General features: G+C 45.1%; 1 protein-coding gene across 2 annotated transcripts in view; it reads left to right on the top strand.

The window, feature by feature from the left end:
- The window catches only part of LOC122942436 (arf-GAP with SH3 domain, ANK repeat and PH domain-containing protein 2-like), a 141,990-nt gene extending 134,551 nt beyond the window's left edge, over window positions 1-7,439 (top strand). For both annotated transcript variants that reach the window (XM_044300055.1, XM_044300054.1), the window contains 2 exons: window positions 1,436-1,558; window positions 4,783-7,439. In XM_044300055.1, coding sequence (XP_044155990.1) covers window positions 1,436-1,558; window positions 4,783-4,857 — 198 coding nt within the window. In that variant the 3' untranslated portion in view covers window positions 4,858-7,439. The remainder of the gene's footprint in view (window positions 1-1,435; window positions 1,559-4,782) is intronic.
- Window positions 7,440-25,757: the final 18,318 nt, after the last annotated feature.

The following is a 25,757-nucleotide window of genomic DNA, read 5'->3' as shown; positions in this document are numbered from 1 at the left end:
TGCACTTGTCCAGCTGTAAGTAATTCTAAAGCTTAAAGAATCAGAGGTCCTTTTACATGGATCAATGTTACAAGCAATTATCAGGAACAAACTGTTCACTCCCGATAATTGCCTAATTGTAAGAGGAAGTGAGAGCTGCATTTACATCCCGCAATTATCTCTTCTTTATGGATATGAGCATTCGTTACTAAGGGAGAAATAATGATTTTTGGTGCCAGCTGAAAGACACAATCTTCCGATGAATGAGCATTTGCTCATTAATGGGGTGATCTCTGACCAACAAGAACGGGAACAGCATTTGACTTATAACAGGCCTGGTTTTTGGTCAGTGTAAAAAGGGACCTTAAAGGGAACCTGTCACCCAAAAATCGCCTATTAAGCTGTTTACAGTACCTTATAGTGCTGTATAGTCGTTTCCTGATGCACTTTTTGTTAGTTTTGCCGCATGTATGCTCAGTCAGAAATCGATGTTATATTCAGCTGCTGCCCCGTGCTTCAAGTCAGGCTTGAAGTCACGGGGGCAGCGGCCTCGGCGTCTTACATGGCCCTCTCCCCGCCCCCTGCCTCTGTGACTGACAGCCGAAATCCGATTCCGGGACCGCGCTCAACGGCCGCATGCGCAGTAAAGGGCGGCAGGAGCGCGGTCCCGGCTGCCGCGCGTACTACGCGCCGTCTTACTTTCGCCGCACTGCGCATGCGCCCGACATCCTGTATCAAACGCGCCCGCGCCCAGATGCCGGGCGCGGGCGCGTTTGATACAGGATGTCGGGCGCATGCGCAGTGCGGCGAAAGTAAGACGGCGCGTAGTACGCGCGGCAGCCGGGACCGCGCTCCTGCCGCCCTTTACTGCGCATGCGGCCGTTGAGCGCGGTCCCGGAATCGGATTTCGGCTGTCAGTCACAGAGGCAGGGGGCGGGGAGAGGGCCATGTAAGACGCCGAGGCCGCTGCCCCCGTGACTTCAAGCCTGACTTGAAGCACGGGGCAGCAGCTGAATATAACATCGATTTCTGACTGAGCATACATGCGGCAAAACTAACAAAAAGTGCATCAGGAAACGACTATACAGCACTATAAGGTACTGTAAACAGCTTAATAGGCGATTTTTGGGTGACAGGTTCCCTTTAAGGCTTATTTTTACATATGAATGTTCATTCTCTATCATTTGTCGTTGCTCGCATATTTTATGTAGACCTAACAATGATTGTTTGATGGAGGGTCATCTCCCCGTGTAGATAAAGGATGTGCTGCTGAAAAAAAAATGTAACTTCATGAGTGGAGGGGTTTGAAAGAACAATCGAGAGGGTGATCTTCATTCAGACACCTCCCAATAATTGCCAAGTATAAATGAAAGTAAAGGATCGATTTCCTATATCATCAGTAAATGTATCTGCCCTGATAAAGGACCTAATATTTTGTGCTTTTTCTATCTTTAAGAGCAAGCCAAAGCTCCGTCGGGTGAAGGCTTTATTTGACTGCATCGCCGATAGAGAAGATGAGCTCACATTTAGTATAGGAGAAATTATTGTAGTCACAGAGGAGGAGGATCAAAACTGGTGGGTAAGTGGCTGAATCATTTAGTGGAGTTTGTGCACAGCACACTCCACGGATTCCTAGAATAATGAGTCTTTGACCCTTTACCTTCAAGCACAGAGAGCCAAAATCTTAGAGTCTATTATTGGAATCCCCTGTTCCAGTTAAGTGGAATAATGCGCAAATCTCCAAGTCTGAACCCAAATGGGGCCAGTGTTTGGAGACTACTAACCATTTAAAGGCTATGGACATTTTTTTTATTATTATAGCAGTCTACTCATTTTGGGCTAAAATCATTGTATTCAATTGGTCTACGGGTTTTCCTGTGCAGCTTTCACTTTGTCTAGTTCCTGACTGGCATGCTCTCCTTTCACAGTGAATCCATCAGACAATTTCTCGGTCTGTAGACGTTATCTCTGAACTCTTGACAGCGATGTTCACAAATATGGGCTTCACATCCAGCCATCAGATCTCTGACATATTCACTGTGAGGGGAGATCCTGCTAGTCTGGAAATACACAAGCTGAAAGCTGTACAGGAAAAGCTGTTGAACATTTTTAATGAAGAACAATTTAAAAAAAATTGCCACTCCTTAGCTTTTAAAAATGATTCCTTGAATTAATTACAGTCTTTAGATTAATCAGATTAGTATGATTAACCCCTTCCCGACCGCAATCTGTATATATACGTGATAGCTGCACATACCCCGTGCAGCTACCACGTATATATACGTTCTGGCAGCTCTTTAATCCAAGCGCTGCAAAGCGCTTGGATTAAAGCTTCTGCCCTTGCCCTGTATGCTGTCACGGACAGCATACAGTGCAGTAATGCCGGCAAGGGACCAATCAGAGTGGCCCCTTGCCGTCAATCGATCCGATTGGTTAGTCTGTGCAGACTAACCAATCGGATCGCGGCAGTGTTAAAATGCCGGTTTCAGGCTCTGATCTGCGCTCTGCAGATCAGAGCCTGAAAGCCGATAGTGTTCCTCATGCCCCCCGACCCTCCAAGCCCTTGGTGCCCCTCTGTGCCCCCCCCTTCCCCCGATCTGTGCCCCGCCGATCTGTGCCTCCTGCGCTCATCTCCTTTCTGCCCTGATGGCATGCGATTCGCCCCATGCATTAATTTTGTAGCCGCCCCTCCTGCCCCATTGTAATCAGTACCCCTCGACCCCCCCCCCCCCCCTTTCCAGCGCTGCCGCCGATTCCCCATTCTGTGTGTGATGGCGGCGGCGGCTCCATTACTGAGCCGCCGCCATCAGCAGAGAGTGTCAGCTCTATGCTGACACTTTCCTGTAACCTCATAGATGCCGCGGTTGCGGCATCCATGGGGTTAACAGATAGAGGGAGCTCCCTCTCTCCACCATCGGGGCTGCAGCGCTGTGATTGCAGCACCCGATGGTTGCCATGGCAACCAGACGCTTTGCAAAAGCCCATGGCAAAGGCGTCCAGTGCTGCCACCTACAGGCAATCTGGAAGTATTATACTTTGCAATGCAAGAGCATTGCAAAGTATAGTACAACTATCAGCCCCACTGGATCTTCAAGATCCAAGAGAGAACTGATAAAAAAAAGTGAAAATAATAAAAGTAAAAATTAATTAATTAAAAAATAAATAAAAATGTAAATTAAAAAAAAGATATTGCCTTTTCCTATAAAAAAATGAAAAAATAAAATACACATATTAGGTGTCACCGCATCCGTATCGACCGTCTCTATAAATATATCACATGATAGACCCCATCCGATAAACACCATAAAAATAAAATAAAAAAACAGTGCCAAAAAAGCTATTTTTGTCACCTTACATCACAAAAAGTGCAACAGCAAGCGATCAAAAATGCTTATGACCCCTAAAATAGTACCAATCAAACAGTCACCTCGTCCCGCAAAACATGATACCCTATTTAAGACAATCGCCCAAAAAATAAAAAAGCTATGGCTCTCGGACTATAGAGCACTAAAACATAATTTTTTGGGTTTCAGAAATGCTATTATTGTGTAAAACTTAAATAAATAAGAAAAAGTATACATATTAGGTATTGCCACATCCATAACGATCTTCTCTATAAAACTATCACATGACCTAACTCCTCAGATGAACGCTGTAAAGATAAATAAATGAAAACTGGTCCAAATCAGCCAATTTTTGGGTCACCTTGCCCCATAAAGTGTAATAATGAATGATCAAAAAATCCTATGTACCCAAAAATGGTACCAATAAAAACCTCAACACTTTCTGCAAAAAAACGAGCCCCTGCACAAGACGATCAGCAGAAAAATAAAAAACATATGGCGTTCAGAAAACCAATCCAGCACAATCTGCCTTCCAAAAACCGTATGGCATTCCTTTCCTTCTGCGTCCTGCCGTGTGCCCGTACAACAGTTTACGACCACATGTGGGGTGTTTCTGTAAACCGCGGAATCAGGGTAATAAATATTGAGTTTTGTTTGGCTGTTAACTCTCAATGTGTTAAAGAAAAAAAATATATAAAATGGAAAATCTGCCAAAAAAGTAAAATTTTGAAATGTCATCTCCATTTTCCTTTAATTCTTGTGGAACGCCTAAAGGGTTAACAAAGTTTGTAAAATCAGTTTTGAGTAACTTGAGGGGTGTAGTTTCTACAATGGGGTCATTTATGGGGGTTTCCACTATGTAAGCCCCACAAAGGGACTTCAGACCTGAACTGGTCCTTAAAAAGTGGGTTTTGGAAATTTTCTTAAAAATTGTAAGAATTGCTTCTAAACTTCTAAGCCTTCTAACGTCCTAAAAAAATAAAATGACATTTCCAAAATGATGCCAACATAAAGTAGACATATGGGGAATGTTAATTAATAAATATTTTATTAGGTATGACTTTCTGGTTTAGAAGCAGAGAAATAGAAATTTGGAAAATTGAGAATTTTTCCAAATTTTTGGTAAATTTGGGATTTTTCCATAAATAAAGGTGAAATATATTGACTCAAATATATGACTATCGTGAAGTACAATGTGTCACGAGAAAACAATCTCAGAATGGCTTGGATAAGTAAAAGTGTTCCAAAGCTATTACCACATAAAGTGACACATGTCAGATTTGTAAATTTTGACCTGGACACTGGGGCATCAATGACCCTTGGTCATGAAAGGGTTAATCAGTAGCATTGGCGTAGACCTACTATTAGTAATTGACACACACACATAAAATATAATGTTTTACCAAATCCCTGTAGTGTTGCATGTCCCGACTCATTCCCTCTCCTGATTCTGTCCTAGAATGGCTACATTGATGGACAGCTACATAGAAGAGGTGTTTTCCCAGCATCCTTTGTGCATATCTTGACCGACTAGAAAGCACAATCCGTGGGCATCAAGTGTACTGATGAACAGAAGAAAGAAGGCTTTTAATTGTATATATAATATTGAGACAGACCCAGATGTCGCTATATGGACCTGTGACTGGATTGGCAGTAGCTGACATGATGGCGAAAGCTGAGCACATGGAGCAAAATCAACTGCAAAGGTTGTTCTGGTCATTAACCTTCCAATCAAAAGAAACTTCACCATAAATAGGCAACTCTGTAAAACCTGTGTTATGTGAGAGGCAGGCAAAGGGGGATAGTAGACATGCATATTTTGCTTGTGTTGTGCCTTGTAATGCAAATAGCTTTGTGTAATGTTTACAAACATATTCTTATCGTGTCTGCTTAGCCGCTGTATTACTACCTATATATCACCCAACATGGGGCAATTGTCTCTCCAGCAGAAGACCTCATACTTTACTGTCATCAGACAGACGCATTTACTATATCCTCCTTTTCAGCTCCAAAATCCTGCATTGTTCATACAATTGCCCCTGTCGCCTCTTAAAATGTCTGTGTGTATCCAGTTTACTGGTGGCAGGGACCACCATTTTTCATCAGTTACATGAATTTTTTTCACGATTTCTTTTCAATTTGACCTGTCCTAGTGACATGCCATACGTTTTGATCAGTTGGGGTCTGGGTGCTGAGATCCCACTGATTGCTAAAATTAAGGGGCAGGAGTGCTGTGCCCCTTTTCTGATCGTTTAAGGTCTCCTCAGAGAATGAATAGTAAATCGATCTGTACCACTTCATACACCGCTCGCTTGGATTTCAAGACAAACTGAACAGGCACGAAGGGGCACAGCTGAGATGAGCGCTTTTGCCGTTTCCTTTTAGCAGTCTATATGGTCTCTGCATCCAGACCCTACTGATCAAAACTTATGACACGTACCTATGACATAATTTTTTTTTTCTTTAATGTTAGGTACTCTTTAAACTATATGATGGATATATGATTGGTTATTTATCCTTGCTTTGTTTCACCCAATCATTCTATAGATTAAAAGCTCTCCTAGTATACAGCAGTGACCATTACTGCACATATTTATGAACTTGAATGAGAACCTGACAGGACTGGGCGATTATGATAATTGAACAGTTTGTCAACAGTTGGAGTTGTGGGAGGGGGCGGCGGCAGTTAGAGCAGGGGGGAGGTGGCCGCAGTTAGAGCAGTGAGGGGGCAGGTGGCCACGGTTGGAGCAGTGGAGGGTGGTGGCTGCAGTTGGAGCAGTGGAGGGTGGTGGCCGCAGTGGGGGGTTTGGCCGCAGTTAGAGCACTGAGGGGAGGTGGCCGCGGTTGGAGCAGTGGAGGGTGGTGGCCGCAGTGGGGGGGTCGCCGCAGTTGGAGCAGTGGAGGGTGGTGGCCGCAGTTGGAGCAGTGGAGGGTGGTGGCCGCATTTGGAGCTGTAGAGGCAGGTGGCTGAAGTTGAAGTAAATGGAGGAACCTGACTCGAACATTTAAAGAGATGGGGAGGTAAGACTCAGAGTAAGGGCTCATGCACACTGTGTGTTTTTTGTCTGCATTTTTTGCAGGTTGGATGCAGACCTATTCAGCACTCCATGTGCTCTCCACATCCATATGTCCGTTCTGCAGCACCTGCAAAATAATAGAAAATGTCCTATTCTCGACCACATTAAGGACAAGGATAGGACTGTCCCATAGATGGCAGAATGTTCCGTTCCATAAAATGCGGAACACACATGGCCGGTATCTGTGATTTACAGTCTGCAAAAAGTGCTATGGCCGTGTGCATGAGCCCTAAAGCAGTGTCGGATGTAACCAGAATAATAAAATAATTGACATGGGCAAAATTATGTTGATTAATTAGACTGCCTTTTTTTCCTTACTAATCGCCCAGCCCTGCTGACACAGCTGCACCACTTTTATTGACATCAGAAGGTAGTGATATGATTTTCCTCTCCATTAAAAGCTCACTTACTGTTAGTATAAAATATTTTGTGGGAAGGCCCTTTTTTGAGCCGTCCCCTTTTGGTTGACATACATCGACAATGTTTGTCCCATCAGAGAACTGTTTTCTCCTAGTATGAAAAGAGCATAGGAGGACTTCAAATAAATATTGGTGAGGGCTTTTATATCATAATCTTTTTGTCTTCTTAAAAGGACATCCAAGTTTATGACTACTTATGTTTGCTCTACTTTAAAGGGGCTTTCCGATCCTTCGCATAGGTCATCAGTATCTGATCGTTGGGGGTCTGACACTTGGGACCCCCACCAATCAGCTGTTTGAGAAGGCCGTCAACATGATAGCGGTGGTGCTTGGTATTGCAGCTCAGCGATTGGTCATCAGTTCAAAAATCTCGGAAAACCCTTTCAACTTATTTGGTGATGCATCACCCTTTTGGGCTCCGTATTAGATATGGCAAGTTTTGAATGATCCTTAAAGCACAGGAGACACTGATATTTCAGAAGATAGTTAATAGGAGTGCCAATGACTGAGCCCCCCTGTAAATCCTACTTAAACAATTAATGCTTGTCACAAAACTCTAGAAAATTTTATTTTTTTATTTGTATTTCACAAATGTTAATAAATCACAATTTTGTTTTAAACACTGTGCACAGTCTATAAGTATCAGTTGCATTTTAAAATTCTAAAGAAGTCTTCTTAAGAAATAGGTCTTTGGAAAGCTTTAGATCTTATTGGCACAGTGAAGGTTTGGTCTCTGTTTTCATGTTTCATTTTTGACTAGAAAATAATACCCCCAACATCCTGATGCAACTCCTATATGTAAATTACCAACCCAGATATGTACTACTCTATAAATCATCATACATCAGCAATGGTGGAATCTATAGCACAAGTTGTTAATGTTTATATCCCAACCCTGCTAAACCCGGAAATGCTTGAAAAGTAACTACAAATGCCAAAACAGGACTGTTTACTGGTATGCACCTGTCTCCAGTAAAGCCTAGTATATAATGCATGAGGAGAGGAGGGAAAGCTACTGCCAGACACCTCTGGCTTATTGCCTGAGAAAAAGGGATTTGGTGATTGGAATAAAACGTGCCTGATCCTTATCTCCTCCGACATCAGCCATTGGGGAGAGTCAGGAGGTCCTCATTCCCATTAGAGGCTCAGCCGAACCTGCTGAGATTGGTGGGGATCATTTATCATTGGGCATTTTAGTCATTAAAAAAAAAAGCTGCATGTCCCCGTTTTGACTAGATTCACAAGGCCGTTGTTGAGAAGTTTTCGACGGTTGGGTGAGATGGGGGTGGAGCGGGAGCACATCAGGGGCCATGCTTGAGACTCCGGCCCCCAGCAAATTTACATGTACGCCTGGAAACAAGTATACATGGTGAAAAACTATGCCAACCTGGGGCTGGCATAGTTTTTCCGCCAGGCTCACAGATGCATTAGATTAGGTGCATGCCTCGTCATAATTTAGGCTAATCCTCCAGCAGCACGAAGGGAAACAAAGACCTGTGTAAAAACGCTGGTCTTTGTAAATGTTCCCTGGTGTGTTCAGCCAATATATATCTAGTATTTATAGCCGGCTTTAGTGTTTTCTACTTCCACTTGATTTTCCCTTTCACATTGATTCCCTCAAGGATATATGTTGAGTTTCTTACAATAGTCAATGAAGTAGAATAGTTCCAGCACCACCTAACCTCGGACAGGGAACTTCCATTCCGAGTAGTAGTTCCACAACTTATCTTATGTGGTGCTCAATGTTGGAAAGCAGAAATACAGATAGTCCACAATAGAAGAAAATCATGGCACTCACCAGTACTTCAAGTTGTGATCTTTATTGGCTTCACAGCTGGTTAAAATACAGGCAGGTACAGCCACTTCACATACACAGACACGGACCCATCAAAGTGAGATAGCCATAGGCTGATCTATGTGAGTCATTGCCTGCTCTTAATGAAGACCACAACTTGAAATACTGGTGAATGCCATGATCATCTTCTATTGTGGACTTTCTTAAAAATTTGTCATTTAAAAAAGCGAGCTACGCCTGGTTTAGACTTAAAGGGGTTATCCAATTTCAAGAAACCCACCCTCACCGGTAATATACTTACCCCGCTCCTGGTTCCCGCATCGCCGCTGCTGCTTTTCCCTGCACACGGATGAAAACATCCGGTGTCAGGGGGAAACCAGCCAATGGCAGACGGGGATGAGCCTCCCTATTACCGCGTGTGATGCTAGGGAGGCTCGTCCCCGCCTGCCATTGGCTGCTCCCCCCCGACACTGGATGTTTTCATCCGTGTGCAGGGAGAAGCAGCAGCGGCGATGCGGGGACCAGGAGCGGTGCCGGGAGCGCGGTAAGTATATTACCTGTGATAGCCCTGCACGTGGCAGGGGGGGGTTCTTGAAATTGGATAACCCCTTTAAGAAACCTCTAATGACCAAGCGACAATATTTTGTCGCATGGGTGTTGTTGCTGGGACTGGGACCTGGATTCTGATTTTTTTTTCTCACATTTACACTTGTATTCAGGCACAAATGTTGGCGAAAAATGATTCCACTCAGGGAGTGAAGTGGTTTTTCTCTCCAGGCACACATAGATAGATGTACTTGCTTTATGACACAGAAAACGCCTCGTCATAAATTTGACAAATCTTATGGCAGCGCAGGTGGGAACCTAAGACCGGCATATAAAGCTGCTGTTAGTAATTGACTTGGTTTTCTTTCTTTCTTAACAACTATTAAAGGATAACTGTCATATTTTCACAAAAAATTTAATTTTCATATATGTTGTTGCTGCTGCTGTGATAATCCATAATCACTAATTATTGTGTACGCATACCACTTGTTTAATAAGATTCCGTCCATAGCAACCGCTCCTCACACAACTTCTTTCTGACTATCTTCTCAAGATGGCCGCCGATGCCCTTACCCTGAGGCTAAGACCTCCCTCCCTAACTACCCAGAATTTATTTGGCTCATCTCGGGAACACACAGCCTCCTCCCAACCAATCGGCTTCCTCCAGACTTAAACACGCCCTTTCCTCCTGAGTAGTTGATTGCAAATTTTTATCGCGAATGTCGGCACTATCCCGGTCCGACGGGAGCACGCACGCAGCGTTCGGGACTGCCCACTACTACGTCCTCCATCTTCTGTATTTAGGAGATAGGAGACGGAGGACACCTAGCAACGCTGTTTTAGCCTCACCACTGAAATGCCTTTGGGAGGAAAGAACATGCTGCAATTACTAGGTAATTCCATATCTATACAAAAGTATTAACTAGGTAACTAAGGGAAACTTAGTCAGACCAATCCAATTACATTACAAAAATAAAATAAAGATGTGACAGTTACTCTATAAGCTAAATGCTTAATAAGGGTTTGGTCACGTGGATTTCCTGACCATACGGGGGAATTCTAGGACATAATAAAAACACTCTTCCAGGGCATTTTAAAGCTGAAAGCATCTATCAGGGCTCTTCTTAGTGCTAGTTCACACTTGCATCATGGCTTCTTTTTATAACGGAAGCATAGACACCATTGAGTTTAATGTGGTCCACTGGGGCCATTTTGTGGTTACTATATTTTTTACTGCAGTATAATATGGCAGTTTGCAAAACCTAAGGCCTGCTGCACATGACCTTGGGGCCACCGTGCCCCTGTTGCCAACCACAAAACTGACTTCAAGGGCTCCACGATCCGCAAGATGCAGTGAAAAAGAGGGCATGTCTTATCTTTTGCATTGCAGAGGCACAGACACGGAAGCCCACAGAAGGGCTTCCATGTTTTTCCGCGGACTTCAAGTCAGTGCCTCCATGCTGCAAAAGATAAGACATGTCCTATATTTCACCGCATCTTGTGGATTACAGACCCATTGAAGTCGATGGGTCTGCACCACGATGCGGAGTGCACACACCCGTTGCCTGTGTTTTACTGATTAGCGGTTTCCGGTCTGCAACCAAGGCACCGCGTCCGCGGATACGCACTTCCGTTTCCCCCAAAAATATAACATGTCCTATTCTTGTCCGCAATTGCAGACAAGAAAAGGCATTTTATATGAGCTTGCCGGCGATGTGCGGTCTGCAAAATGCGGAACGCACATTGCCAGTGTCCGTGTTTTGCAAAACACATACGGATGTGTGAATGGACCCTTAGAATGTATTGGCTCCGATGAGCTGACGTTATTACCTCGCAAATTCTCACGAGACTTTGGGTAATAACTTTAAAGAAAAAATTCTACTGTAAAAAAACTTTTACTGAACTCGGGTTCGGTTCCAAGTGGTACCTTGAAACCGAACCAAAGATCGGTAAAAGGTTTTTTACAATAGAAATTAATTTTTGAAGTTATAACTTCGGCTCATCGGAGCCAATACTTTCTAATACTGTATAGAGTTCCCGCTCCGTACAGTATTCTAATGAAGTTTAATGCGAATCGACTTCGGATAATTTTTCCGAAGTCGATTCGCTCATCCCTAGCTGTAACCGATGCCATTTGCATGATGACTGCTAATAAATTAAATTTGCCTATGGCCTGACACACAAGAGGGAGTTCAAGGTGAGAAACTCGCAGCGTATGTTCATGTGAGGTCTTGTTCTGACCTCCTCTCCTCTGAATGCATTATAAAGCTGTGTCCCTGTGAGACCTGGAATCTATTGCATTACACTGACAGGATTATCAGTAGATTCCAGGGCAGTCAGGGTCACACAGCATTATAAATCATTACAATGCTGTGCAATCCTATCAGAGGAGCAGAGGACTGAACGGGACCTCACACAGACGCACGCTGTGAGTTTCTCGTATTGTCCTTGCTCTTGTGTGTCTGGCCTAATGAACTCAGCTGCACGTCATTCTTGATAAGGGCTCATTCACATGACCGTATGGCCGTGGTGCCCGTTTTGTGGACCACAAACAGCAGGTCCGCAACCAGTGCACCGGCCGTGTGAACTCTGTGCTGCGGTGCAGACCCATTGACTTGAATGGGTCTGCAATATATGGCAAAATAAAGAACATGTCCTATCATTTGCAGTGCGGAGGCACGGATCAGAAGCCCAGGGAAACACTTGGAAGCCCTTCTGTGGGCTTTCGGTCCGTGCCTCCACACTGCAAAAGCTGGGACATGTTCTTTCTTGTGGATCGCGGACCCATTGAAGTCAGTAGGTCCTTACCGCAGCACGAGTTCACACGGCTGTTGCTTGTGTATTGTGGACCACTATTTGCGGTCCGCAACATGGTCCATGGTCACGGTGGCCATACATTTGTCTGAGCCCTAAATCTGCACTTATTGCTGGGAAAATCTGCATATGTCTCCATAAACCCCCCTGCAGGAACTGCATTCTGCTTAATAGGCAACCATGTAAAACATGCCTGCACCAAGTCCTGTGCAAAGAGGAAGCCACTCTTTGCTGCTGTTTTCAAATCTGGTTAATGAATGGATACCCTCTGTGTAGGGCACATGGAAAAGGATTGTTTAATAACATGACCCCTTAAGGGTTTGCATGCTGCAAATGATACACCCATCCCAAAAACTGTGTAATGTAACTAATTTTCTTATTAATAGAACCCTATAATTTCCTCATACAGTTAATTAGAACCTGTCATCTACCCTGACATGTCTGTTTTAGTGCATAATTGTATTTCATGTGAAATGACAATTCTGGAGCATCTTTTTTTATGACTAGATGTTGAGCCATCCCTCTATTATTCCTGCTATAGGTTTATGACTAAAGGTACAGCTGAGGGGGGTCCTTCATGGTCCCAAATGACAACACCCAGTTGTACCTTTATTCATAAACTACTAGCAGGATTAATAGAGGGACAACACAACTCCGGAATGTATGAGGAATTTAAATAGTTACTAAAACAGACATATTAGAAGAGGTGACAAGTCCTCTCTAAGATAGCTCAGTTGGCTGTCAGCCATTCCTACTGCATGTTTTTTCAGCCCGAAGAGGCAGACGAAGGATCGGGCATATTGAAATCCAGCATACCTGATCCTTCTTTTTCCTGACGCATGCCATTGAAAGAGTCTGGTGACTCCCATATATACTACATGGGCAGCTATTCCTGCCAAATTTAGTGGGTTGAACGTACATTTACCCAAAGTGTGTGGGCACCTTAATTATTTGATAAGGTGTGGTCGAAGAAAGTCTCCCAGCCCTTAGCAATAATGGTGGGACAGTTTACAAATCATGTGTGAAACTATTACTAGCAATGTTATAAAGGTCTACTAAGTGTCTAATTAAATTCAGTGTATAGTATTACCAGTGCATTGGTATTTACATATTATTTCATTGTGTAATCTTTTACAATTGTACTAACTCAATTCTAAGGTTTTATGGATTCATTGCTTGGGACCACTACATCTGGGAAATGGAGTTACTGCTGCACATAGCCTGTTTTTACATGATCCCCAATAGGTTTGGCTATAATTAAGGTTAGGGGATTTCTTCCAATGTAGCTGAATGACTGAAGGCATAAATGACAGTTTTCATGATGGCCTACAATAGTGTACTGCATGTAATGAGATGAGAACAAATAAAGCAGTTTTCCCCTCCATCCAGCCTACTTACTCTATGTTTACGGGACGTGTGAGTCACATGTAATGTCTTGTTGAAGATCTTTGGCTAAGAAGGAGTTGTACAAGTATATAATGCCCTATAACCTTCTGTATCCGATATACCTGCTGTAAATAAATCTGTGCAAATAACAATAGATCAGGTAATATATGTAATATATACATATCTCTATTTATGCAAAAATGTTTATCTTGCCACGAAAAAAATAAACTAATGATTGTATCAATGAATGTGCATGCTGTACTTTCAATAGACGTGACATAAATTAGTAGTACAAGTAAATGTAGGAAACTTTGTAATATATTTTATGAGAGGAAAAATACGTCTTATTTTCCCTCAACCTCCTGTCTTTAGAACTGACCACTCACCCTCAACTGCTAAAATCTGAGGAATTAGATTACATGCTACCCATAGAGAAGGATGGGGGAGGAAAAAGAAGCAACTGCAGAGTTAGAGAAAAGCAGAGCAACACTCAGAGGCTGCTAAAGGCTCTCGTAATCACACCCCAGTGCTGGATTCATAGCTACACTGCTTAGCACTGCTGTATATTGTCCTCTATACTGCTGCCTCTTCTGAGAGTTTGTGATGCGGACGCAGGAGGGCAGGATACATCCCTGCAGAACTATCTTAGCGAAAACTGACAGTTGGCTTACAGACAGAAGAAAGCTAAAACCAATAATTTTAAAACCAAATTTTGTCATGTCATGATAAATGGTCACATGATGCCATGGAATCCGGTCACCACCGTGGCCATCGATTGACTGCAGGCAGCATTCAACCGGGTGTTTTCAGTGAGGGAGACAGTGCTGGGAAGCAGGTAAGTAAGTAAGCTTCCCTTTATAGATCTGGCCACATGTGTGTAGGGGGCACTGTTGAGGTGTCAGTATGTGTTGCTGCTCACCGTAAGGTGTGGTGCACTCCAATGCGAAATACATCCAGAGAGTCAGGGTAAGCAGTTAACAAGTGTGCTTCTTTACTGGAGGAATTCCAGTACAAAACAATACAAGCAAGGCACTGAACTTGCTTCTCCAGTCTCCTACCAGGCTGAAGAAAGTTCTGTGCTGAAGAAAGACCTGAGTTAGCTGTCCCTCTCACTCTCAGAAGGCTGCTACCCTAGCCAAAGGCTGATGGTCCAGGGTCTGTGGCTCAGTCATCCATCTGGATCCCTGGTCAACGGGCTGGTGACCCAGGGTCTGTGGCTCAGAATCCTTATCTCAGCATCTTCTTCAGGTCACTCATGCATTCTGGCAGAATCTCTCCTACTAAGCACTGGTCCTTATCTGCAGACAACTAGGGACTCTGACTGCTCTCCTTATATACAGTTTCTAGCTGAACTAGAACCTTCTAGTGGGAGGGGTGAAGTGGAGAATCACAGCCTACCCAGATACATTGTTACAATTTCTGTCTGTCATAGACTTGTATACAGCTTCAATGAACGTCTATGAGAATGAATACACAGTTTTTCCAGACATACACAACAACACAACAGGGCTAAATGTGACAGTCAGGTGGTCAGAGTGTCTGGATTTTTCACTCCAAAACTTAGGCTACTTTCACACTAGCGTTCGTCGGTCCGCTCGTGAGCTCCGTTTGAAGGGGCTCACGAGCGGACCCGAACGCAGCCGTCCAGCCCTGATGCAGTCTGAATGGAGCGGATCCGCTCAGACTGGCGGCGTTCAGCCTCCGCTCCGCTCGCCTCCGCACGGACAGGCGGACAGCTGAACGCTGCTTGCAGCGTTCGGGTGTCCGCCTGGCCGTGCGGAGGCGTGCGGATCCGTCCAGACTTACAATGTAAGTCAATGGGGACGGATCCGTTTGAAGATGCCACAATTTGGCTCAATCTTCAGGCGGATCCGTCCCCCATTGACTTTACATTGAAAGTCTGGACGGATCCGTACGAGGCTATTTTCACACTTAGCTGTTATATGCTAAAATAATGCAGACGGATCCGTTCTGAACGGAGCCTCCGTCTGCATTATTATGATCGGATCCGTTCAGAACGGATCCGATCGAACGCTAGTGTGAAAGTAGCCTTAGTCATAAAGTCTTTCAGTATTAGCTGGCTGTGCATTAACCTTTCCCACAGTGCAGTTCAGCTATGCTGTTATAACAGTGCAAATAAACAGTATATATTACAATAAATATATACATGTAGTTTAACAATGTGAAACCGTACACAGAACAGCATAAATCGCAGTGTATGTTAACCCTTTAGGAGGTTGATGGCTTTGCATAATCTCAATCTCAAATGTCTATAGTCCAAAGCCCCCTTTCTCCAGGGCACTACACATCCAGTGACCAATAGTACATAGAATGTCATAGGTGCCTACAATTGCCCAAGGGAGGGGCATGTTTTGTACATGGCTATGCCATGCAGTTTTGCCAGCGTAAATAATGCATTAGTAAGAACTTGCTAACAGCTGTTAGGAAGCAGAATGCATGCTGTTACAAGGGCAGGCTAGTCCACGTGGCCAAAAAGTCATACTTTCCCAAATTTGTACTGGTAAAGTTGGGGCTTTTATGTCCTACCCATGGGACTGCCTCAGCAAATGACAGTTCTAGGTAAGGTTTACACATGCTCCACCCATTTTTGGCCTGGAACAGAATGAACTTGCTGGGATTGTCTATGAAAATTTGGGAAAGCCCTTGCAAAGTTGAGACTGTTGGCAACTATGAGAGTGATATAACAAAATAATAGCACAGACAGGTGCACTCTGCGGTCTTACTAAACCCTCAAACTGATTTTAAAATTTAGAGATTAGCCAACATGTCCTACGGCAGGGGTGGCCAACCCGTGGCTCTTGAGCCACATGCGGCTCTTTGCTTCTTCAAGTGAGGCTCTAGCTGTGAAGCCAGGGTGCAGTCAGGCCGGCTATCTTTCCGCCCCGTGCTCAGATCTCTTTTCCTGATCGGGCACTGTTACTACTTTGCAGCTCCAGCTCACTCTCCACTACGTCCTGATGCACACAGTGTGAGAACGTAGTACGTGGAGACACGCACTATGACCTGACTTTGTGCTCATCAGGTCACAGTGGCGAGCGTGTCAGACCTGCAGAGTAGCAGGAGCCCAGTGCCTGATCAGGAGAGGGAAGAGATTTTTTTAAATGATAGAACTGAGCATGGGAGGTTCTTGTCTGAGCATGGAGGGGGGGGGGGGGGGGTCCTGATCTGAGCAATGGGGGCCTGATCTGAGCATGAGTGAAAAGATCTGAGCATGAGGGTTCAGATTTGAGCATGGGGGCAGATCTGATCATGGGGGTCTTGTTTGAGTATGGGTTGGTCAGGTCTGAGCATGGGGGGTCAGATCTGAGAAGGGGGAGATCTGAGCATGGGGGGGGGGGATCTAAGCACTGAGGGTCTGACACTGGGAGTCTGATTTGTGTTGTCTGATCCAAGCATTGGGGGTCTTATTTTGGAGGTCTGATGAGGTTAGGGGATCTTATTGTAGGTCAGATTAGGATTGGGGATCTGATTTAGGAGTCTGATCTGTGGTCTGATGAAAAATATATATTTTTTTTTTTCTCTGCTAATGAAAAATAAGAAAAATATATTTTTTGCAGACCTCAGATCGGTTGAAATTTATTTTTTTTAATCTTATTTTTCTTTGTTAAAACCTAGGTGCATCTTGTAGGGCAAAAAATACGGTGACTTGTGTGTAAATGTATAGCTTGTGGCTCCTGGTAGTCATACGTTTTTTTGGGGGGGCTCTTTGTGTATGTAAGGTTGGCCACTCCTGTCCTACGGTGTAGGACATGTCTGAGTCCGAGCACCGCGCCAAGGTTTCTCAAGTAGCTCGGGGACCCAACACTCACCTACCTGTGCCGTATGGGCATTACCAGGAGCCAGTGGGCAAATTACAGGAGCAAGAGGCCGACTCACAAACAACTCACCAGTTACCTCCAGCATGTAACCATGCTAGCAATGGGAGGAGGGAGGAGTCTGCAAGTCCCACTCAAGACTGGCTGATAAGGCCCAGGCAACTATGAGAGTGCTACACAGTGCTCACATAGCTCCATTCAGCACCTACAGACTGAACCATATTTTCCAAAATGAACAGTGCACACAGGTACACTACCTGGAGCTCACAGAGGAACATTTATTAGAACTGCTTCAAGACAGACTGTAAATTATTGTAATGTCTTATTATAATTTTGCGTTACTGAATTCAGTGGGGATAATGACTATGACTGCCGAGAACTAAAACCCAACCACCTAATTGCCTGTCTTCGCACAAAACAAATAACCACACGATAACAATGATTTTTGTTGGAATGAGTGTCGGTCACAGCTTTATTTAACTTCTTATTTTTTTCTTCTTTTAATTTCGCAAATCACAAACTTTTTCTCAAAACCACAAACACTTCCAGGAGTGTGGGAAGCAATATGCCACCACTGCACCCCAGTGGGCAAGTCCGCCTTCTCCTCCCTCTTAGTATATTCTTTAAACCAACCTCCAGCTGTGACTTGAACAATGCAAAAGAAAATATGTGAGCAAACGATCACAACAAACAACAAGGGCGGGAAACAGCTTGGTGGAGGTGCCGGTGAAAAGAGACCGGGGTGAAGGTAAACCCTCCTATTTAATCACTCTAGAGGAGGGACAAACAGGACCACCTTGGATGTACTGTAGGGGAGGAAGGGAGAGAAAAGGGGGTGACCTAACAGGCAGGGGGGGGGGAGAAGAAATGAGCCCAACACCCCTTTGCGGGACAAACCACAATCTGCAGGCTGAAGACATGGGGATTTAACCCCTCGGGCTCTAACACAGTCTCAGCAGTCAAAAACGCCCTCGCTATGCTATGTGGCGTTAACTAAAATGACAGCCATACCCCTACTTTACCTCCACTGTAAATGCCAGAATCAGAAAAAGCACTGATATCCCTTTCCTTTGTAAATTGTAAGCTCTCACGCACAGGGTTCTGCCCCCACTGTATCTGTCTGTTACTAAATGTATGCTCATTGTACTTGTGTTTTATATTATGTGCTAGCAGAAGGACCCGGCTTGGCACGGGTATATTTCATCTATTTAATGTTTGTGTGTGTTGTTAAAAGATACTGACCGTATCCCCCACAACAGTGACCTCTACAGCACCCCGCCCCTTTAACAGTGAACTCCACAGTCCCCCACCCCTTAACATTGACCCTCCCACAGTGCACCACCACTTTAAAATGGGACCTCCACAGCAGCCCATCCCCTTAACTTTGACCTTTACAGCAGCCCGCCCCTTTATCAGTGAGTTTCACAGCACCCCACTCCCCTGACAGTGACCTCCTCAGGGGCCTGCCTCCTTAACAGTGACCTCCACAGTACCCCACTGCATTAACAGTGTCCTCCACAGCAGTTTCCCCTTTAATAGTGGCCCCTGCCCCCTACACAGTGACCTCCACAGCAGTTTCCCCTTTAATAGTGGCCCCTGCCTCATAAACAGTGACCTCCACAGTGTCCGCCCCTTTAACAGTGACCTCCACAGTGGCCTGTCCCCTTAACAGTAACATCCACAGAGTCTGCCCCTTTAACAGTGACCTCCACACCGGCCTGCCCCCTTAACAGTAACATCCACAGTGCCTGCCCCTTTAACAGTGACCTCAACAGCGCCCTACCCCTTTAATGCTAGGGCTACACGACGACATGTGTCGCGTGACATTTTGTCTCAACAATTTTTATAATGGTAGGCTATGGTGTCACACTGTGACATGCGCCATGCTGCGACTGCGACACGACAGTTGTAAAAAAATCCATCCAAGATGGATTTTTCTTCGACTGTCACGTCGCAGCATGTCACATGTTGCATTGCAACACCATAGACTATCATTATAAAAAATGTCGCGGGACACATGTAGCAGTGCAGTTGTGCCCTATGTGTCGTGTAGCCCTAGCATAAAGCTGACGTAGGGCAATGAAGAAAAATGGCTGGGTTGTTATGGAAACCTGGAATAAAACTGTGTGTATGTGGAGACTTAGGGCTGCGAGCTTCTATTGTCTGATAAGGGACATGTGACTGTGTGTATGGCAGTTGAGATATGAAGAGAAAGACTTGCAGGCTTGTATTGGCTAATATACAAACTACAGCTTGGCGTGGTATTAAAAAGCAGGAAATACTTAACCCCATATGCAGTGGTGCATCTATACCGGGGGGGGGCAGATCCTGCACTTGTGGTCCGCTGCTAATGGCAATCCGCAGCAAAAATGCATACAATGGAGGATGCCTGCAGTGGACCACAAGTACCACAATGGACATCCTGCACAGGATAGCAAATGTATGGATGTGATAAACAGTAAAAATACTGTGTGAATGTGCCTTTATTTCCATCTATAGGCAGCATTCTGGTGCACATGTGAGGCCCGGGCTATATCAGTCTTGGGTGGGGCTCAAGGTTCTCTGCCTCCTCCCATTGTATGCATGGTCACATGCTGGAGGTTACTGGGATATTGCTTTGAGTCGGACCTTAAGCTCCTGTAATTCGCCCACTGGCTCCTGGTATTGCCCATACGGCACAGGTAGGTTTAGCGTTAGGTCCAGAGCTACTTGAGAAACCTTGTCGCGGTGCTCGGGCTCAGACATGTCCTCAAAGTAGGATTTAGTCTGTACTGTATATAGATGTATATCCCCTCTTAGATGTACAGCGCCATGGAATTAATGGCACTTTCTAATAATAATAATAATATGCAGATATGTTATACACTGAACAAATATATAAACACAACACTTTTGGTTTTGCTCCCATTTTGCATGAGCTGAACTCAAAAGATCTGAAACATTTTCTACCCACACAAAAGACCCATTACTCTCAAATATTGTTGACAAATCTGTGTTAGTGAGCACTTCTCCTTTGCCGAGATAATCCATCCCACCTCACAGGTGTGGCATATCAAGGTGCTGATTAGACAGCATGAATATTGCACAGGTGTGCCTTAGACTGCCCACAATAAAAGGACACTCTGAAACGTGCACAGTTTTGCCTTACTGGGGGGGGGGGGGGGGGAGTCAGAAAACCAGTCAGTATCTGGTGAGGCCACCATTTGCCTCACGCAGTGCAACACATCTCTGTCGCATAGAGTTGATCAGGTTGCTGATTGTGGCCTGTGGAATGTTGGTCCACTCCTCTTCAATAGCTGTGCGAAGTTGCAGAATATTGGCAGGAACAGGAAACCGTTGTCGTATACGCCGATCCAGAGCATCCCAAACATGCTCAATGGGTGACATGTCCGGTGAGTATGCTGGCCATGCAAGAACTGAGATGTTTTCAGCTTCCAGGAATTGTGTACAGATCCTTGCAAAGTGGGGCTCGCATTATCATGCTGCAACATGAGGTGATGGTCGTGGATGAATGGCACAACAATGGGCCTCAGGATCTCGTCACGGTATCTCTGTGCATTCAAAATGCCATCAATAAAATGCACCTGTGTTCGTTGTCCATAACATACGCCTGCCCATACCATAACCCCACCGCCACCATGGGCTACTTGATCCACAATGTTGACGTCAGCAAACCGCTCACCCACACAACGCCACACATAGTCTGCCATCTGCCCTGAACAGTGAAAACCGTGACTCATCCCTGAACAGAACCCCTCTCCAACGTGCCAGATGCCATCGAATGTGAATATTTGCCCACTCAAGTCGGTTACGACGAAAAACTGCAGTCAGGTCCAGACCCTGATGAGGACGACGAGCATGCAGATAAGCTTCCCTGAGACGGTTTCTGACAGTTTGTGCAGAAATTATTTGGTTATGCAAACCAATTGTTGCTGTAGCTGTCTGGGTGGCTGATCTCAGACGATCATGGAGGTGAACATGCTGGATGTGGAGGTCCTGGGCTGGTGTGGTTACACGTGGTCTGCGGTTGTGAGGCCCGTTGGATGTACTGCCAAATTCTCTGAAACGCCTTTGGAGACTGCTTATGGTAGAGGAATGAACATTTATTGCACGGGCGACAGCTCTGGAAGACATTCCTGCAGTTAGCATGCCAATTGCACGCTCCCTCAGACGTTGTGACATCTGTGGCATTTTGCTGTGTGATCAAACTGCACATTTCAGAGTGGCTTATTATTGTGGGCAGTCTAAGGCACACCTGTGCAATATTCATGCTGTCTAATCAGTACCCTGATATGCCACACCTGTGAGGTGGGATGGATTATCTCGGCAAAGGAGAAGTGCTCACTAACACAGATTTAGACGGATTTGTGAACAATATTTGAGAGTAATGGGTCTTTTGTGTATGTAGAAAATGTTTCAGATCTTTGAGTTCAGCTCATGCAAAATGGGAGCAAAACCAAAAGTGTTGTGTTTACATTTTTGTTCAGTGTAAGTGTAAGGGTGAAAAAATAGGCTCGCATTTATTAAGGTAAGAAAAAATTGCATCGAATTTGTTAACATTTTCACTACTCAATATAATAAATTTGGGGGATTTGGACTGTCCTAAAGAAACACAGCCCTTAGATTACAGATGTGAGGTCTCTGGTAAAACAACAATGTTTCAGAAGATTTTAAAGCATGTCTTTGTTGGCATTTTTATTTAGTAACTTTTTGTGCATGGCAGAACAAAATGGCAAAAACCACATAAATGCCATTTACAGTGCATTCAGAAAGTCTTCACATCATTTTGTTATGTTGTTGTAATGACCGGCAACACGCACAGGGAGGAAAACAGGGAAAGCCCTGCCCAAGGGAGAGGGAAAGGTGGTGACCCCTAACTCACCTTGCAGCTGGCACCTGCCTGCCCTGACGTCCCTAGACGGGTTCCTCACCCGTGCGGCGATCACGTGCCTAAACCCTGGCTTTCCCTGAAATGAGCCCTAGATAATGAACGGGCCGGTGGGATCGCTAGTCCTCACCACTGCACTAAGAGGGAAACACCAGGGAGAGGACAGACAAACACAGACAAACACAAACACCCAGGTGGACGGCAACAATTGTCCACAAAGGTCCAACAGGGATCCGGAGGGTAGCGTTCTAAGGCAACACTCAGAGAACGCAGCAACACAGCTCCAGTGGGTCAGAATAGATGTCCAGGCAGGAAGCTCTATATCTGGCAACCAGAGAAGTGTGAGAGGGGAATATAAGGAGGATTGGGAGTGCTGGACAAGGAACAGCTGAGAGAAGGAGCTACGGATCCCTGAGTGAGCCAAAAGGGTTTGTAAAGCAAACCCAGAAAGCTACAATAAGGAAACTTCCCTATCTGACATAGAGCGTGCAGCCAACCACTGCGACCTCCTGACCCCGGGTGCAACGGAGTCAGGCGTGGCTCTTGACACCCTCGTGACAGTACCCCCCTCTCTACGAGGGGCCTCCGGACACTCAGGACCAGGTCTCTCAGGATGAGAGGCATGAAAAATCCGGACTAGCCTGTCGGCGTTTACCTCAGACGCAGGAACCCACATTCTTTCCTCGGGACCGTAACCTCTCCAGTGCACCAGATATTGGAGAGAACGGCGGACCCGACGAGAATTAACAATTTTGGATATCTGAAATTCCAAACTACCATCCACGACAACAGGAGGGGGTGGCAGCGGTGACGGTTCTAGAGGTGGAACATATTTTTTGAGTAACGACTTATGAAAGACATTATGGATTTTAAAAGTCTGAGGTAACTCCAGGCGAAAAGCCACGGGGTTGATGATGGCTACAATCTTGTAAGGACCAATAAACCTAGGACCCAGTTTCCAAGAGGGAACCTTCAACTTGATATTCCTAGTAGACAACCACACATAGTCATTCACTCCTAGGTCCGGACCTGGCGACCGTCTCTTATCAGCCATGCATTTGTATTTACCTCCCATATTTTTCAAGTTAGCTTGCACCTTCTGCCATACTGATGAAAGAGATGACGAAAACCGTTCCTCTTCGGGAACCCCAGAAGACCCCCCCTCTTTGAAAGTACAGAATTGGGAATGAAAACCATATGCACCAAGAAAAGGTGACTTGCCAGTGGATTCCTGACGGCGATTATTTATGGCAAACTCAGCTAACGGTAAATATGACGACCACAACTCTTGGTTTTCAGACACAAAACATCTTAGATATGTCTCCAGGTTTTGGTTGGTACGCTCAGTCTGTCCATTCGACTGAGGATGGAAAGCTGAGGAAAAGGACAAGTGAACCCCCAAACGGGAACAAAAAGCTTTCCAAAATTTAGAAATAAACTGGGTTCCCCGATCCGAAACAACATCGGAGGGGACCCCGTGAAGCTTCACGATCTCACTGACGAATACCTGAGCAAGAGTTTTAGCATTAGGTAGTGCGGGTAACGCAATAAAGTGTGCCATTTTGCTAAACCTGTCCACTACTACCAAAATCACTGTTTTACCCGCAGACAAAGGTAAGTCAGTGATAAAATCCATAGACAGATGTGTCCATGGTCTATTGGGAATGACGAGTGGTAATAGAGACCCTGCAGGACGTGTATGTGAAACTTTTGCGCGCGCACAGGTAGAACAAGAAGACACAAAATCCAATACATCCTGACGCAACCTTGGCCACCAAAAACGACGAGACAATAGCTCTAAGGTTGCTTTACTACCCGGGTGCCCAGCAAGTGCCGAATTATGATGCTCCTTTAATAATTCGAGACGTAGGTTCAACGGTACAAACAATTTCTCTGAGGGGCAAGAGACCGGGGCGTCCCCCTGGGCCTCTAACACCTTCCCCTCCAAAGCAGAGTGTACCGCAGAGACAACTACTCCTCTTTGTAGAATGGGTACCAGATCACTCACATTACCCCCTCCAGGGAAACAACGAGATAGTGCATCAGCCTTGGTATTCTTTACCCCAGGACGATAGGTAATCACAAAGTTAAACCTGGTAAAAAATAGCGACCACCTAGCCTGTCTAGGGGTGAGACGCTTAGCTGATTCGAGGTACAGCAGATTTTTGTGGTCCGTAAACACAGTGACGGGGTGGACTGCCCCCTCTAAAAAGTGACGCCACTCCTCAAACGCAAGTTTAATAGCTAACAGTTCCCTATTGCCAATATCGTAGTTCTGTTCTGCTGCAGATAGTTTTTTAGAAAAGAAAGCACAAGGACGCCATTTGCCAGGAGACGGACCCTGAGACAGCACAGCCCCCACTCCCACCTCTGACGCATCGACTTCAACAATAAAAGGCTGGGAGACATCAGGTTGGACTAGTACAGGTGCTGAGGTAAACCTCTCTTTTAGAGAGGAAAAAGCAACTTTAGCGGCGTCAGACCATTTAGAAAAATCAGTCCCCTTCCTAGTCATGTCAGTAAGGGGTTTTACAATCACCGAATAATTTTTAATGAATTTCCTATAGAAATTCGCGAAGCCCAAGAACCGTTGTAGTGCTTTGAGGTTCTCAGGAAGATCCCAATCCAAAATTGCCTGGACCTTCCTAGGATCCATACGGAAACCTGACGCAGATAAATAATAACCTAGGAATTGTATCTCCTGAACGGCAAAAACACATTTTTCAATTTTAGCATATAATTCATTCGTCCGTAGGACCTGTAGTACTTGTCTGACATGCTCCTCATGTGTTTTCAGATCAGACGAATAAATTAAGATATCATCTAGGTATATTACCACAAACCTGCCGATTAGATGACTAAAAATGTCATTAACGAAATGTTGAAAGACGGCAGGAGCATTGGTCAGGCCGAAAGGCATAACTAGATTTTCATAATGCCCCTCAGGGGTGTTAAAAGCTGTTTTCCACTCATCCCCCTCTTTAATACGAATCAGATTGTAGGCCCCCCTAAGATCGAGTTTGGAGAACCACCTAGCACCCGCAATCTGGTTAAACAGGTCAGGAATGAGAGGAAGAGGGTATGGGTCTCGGATGGTTATCCGATTTAATTCACGAAAATCTAGGCAAGGACGCAGGCCCCCATCTTTCTTTTTAACAAAGAAAAACCCTGCAGCCACGGGTGAAGAAGAGGGTCTGATGTGTCCCTTAGCCAAACTCTCGGAGATATAATCCTTCATGGCTTGTCTCTCTGGACCTGAAAGATTATATAACCTGGTCTTGGGCAATTTTGCGCCGGGAATAAGGTTAACCGGGCAATCATAAGGACGATGAGGTGGTAACTTCTGACAACCCTTTTCAGAAAAAACGTCCTCAAAGTCCGAAACAAATGTAGGTAGGGTAGTTATGGAGGCGACTAAGCAATTGCTATTTAAGCAATTTTCTCTGCACGGCTCACTCCACTCCAATATCTCCCTGGCCTGCCAATCCACCACTGGATTGTGTGCTACCAACCAGGGAAGGCCCAGCACTACCGGAGTGGGAAGCCCCTCCAGAACAAAACATGAGAGCATCTCGTTATGGTGGTCCCCTACCCGAAGGTGTAAATTATGAACGATGTGGGTGAGGTTTCTCTGAGACAGAGGAGCAGAATCTATAGCAAATATGGGAATAGG

Source organism: Bufo gargarizans, chromosome 6, assembly GCF_014858855.1.
Source record: "Bufo gargarizans isolate SCDJY-AF-19 chromosome 6, ASM1485885v1, whole genome shotgun sequence".
NCBI classification, from domain to species: Eukaryota; Metazoa; Chordata; class Amphibia; order Anura; family Bufonidae; genus Bufo; species Bufo gargarizans.
This window is presented reverse-complemented; position numbering and strand designations above follow the sequence as displayed.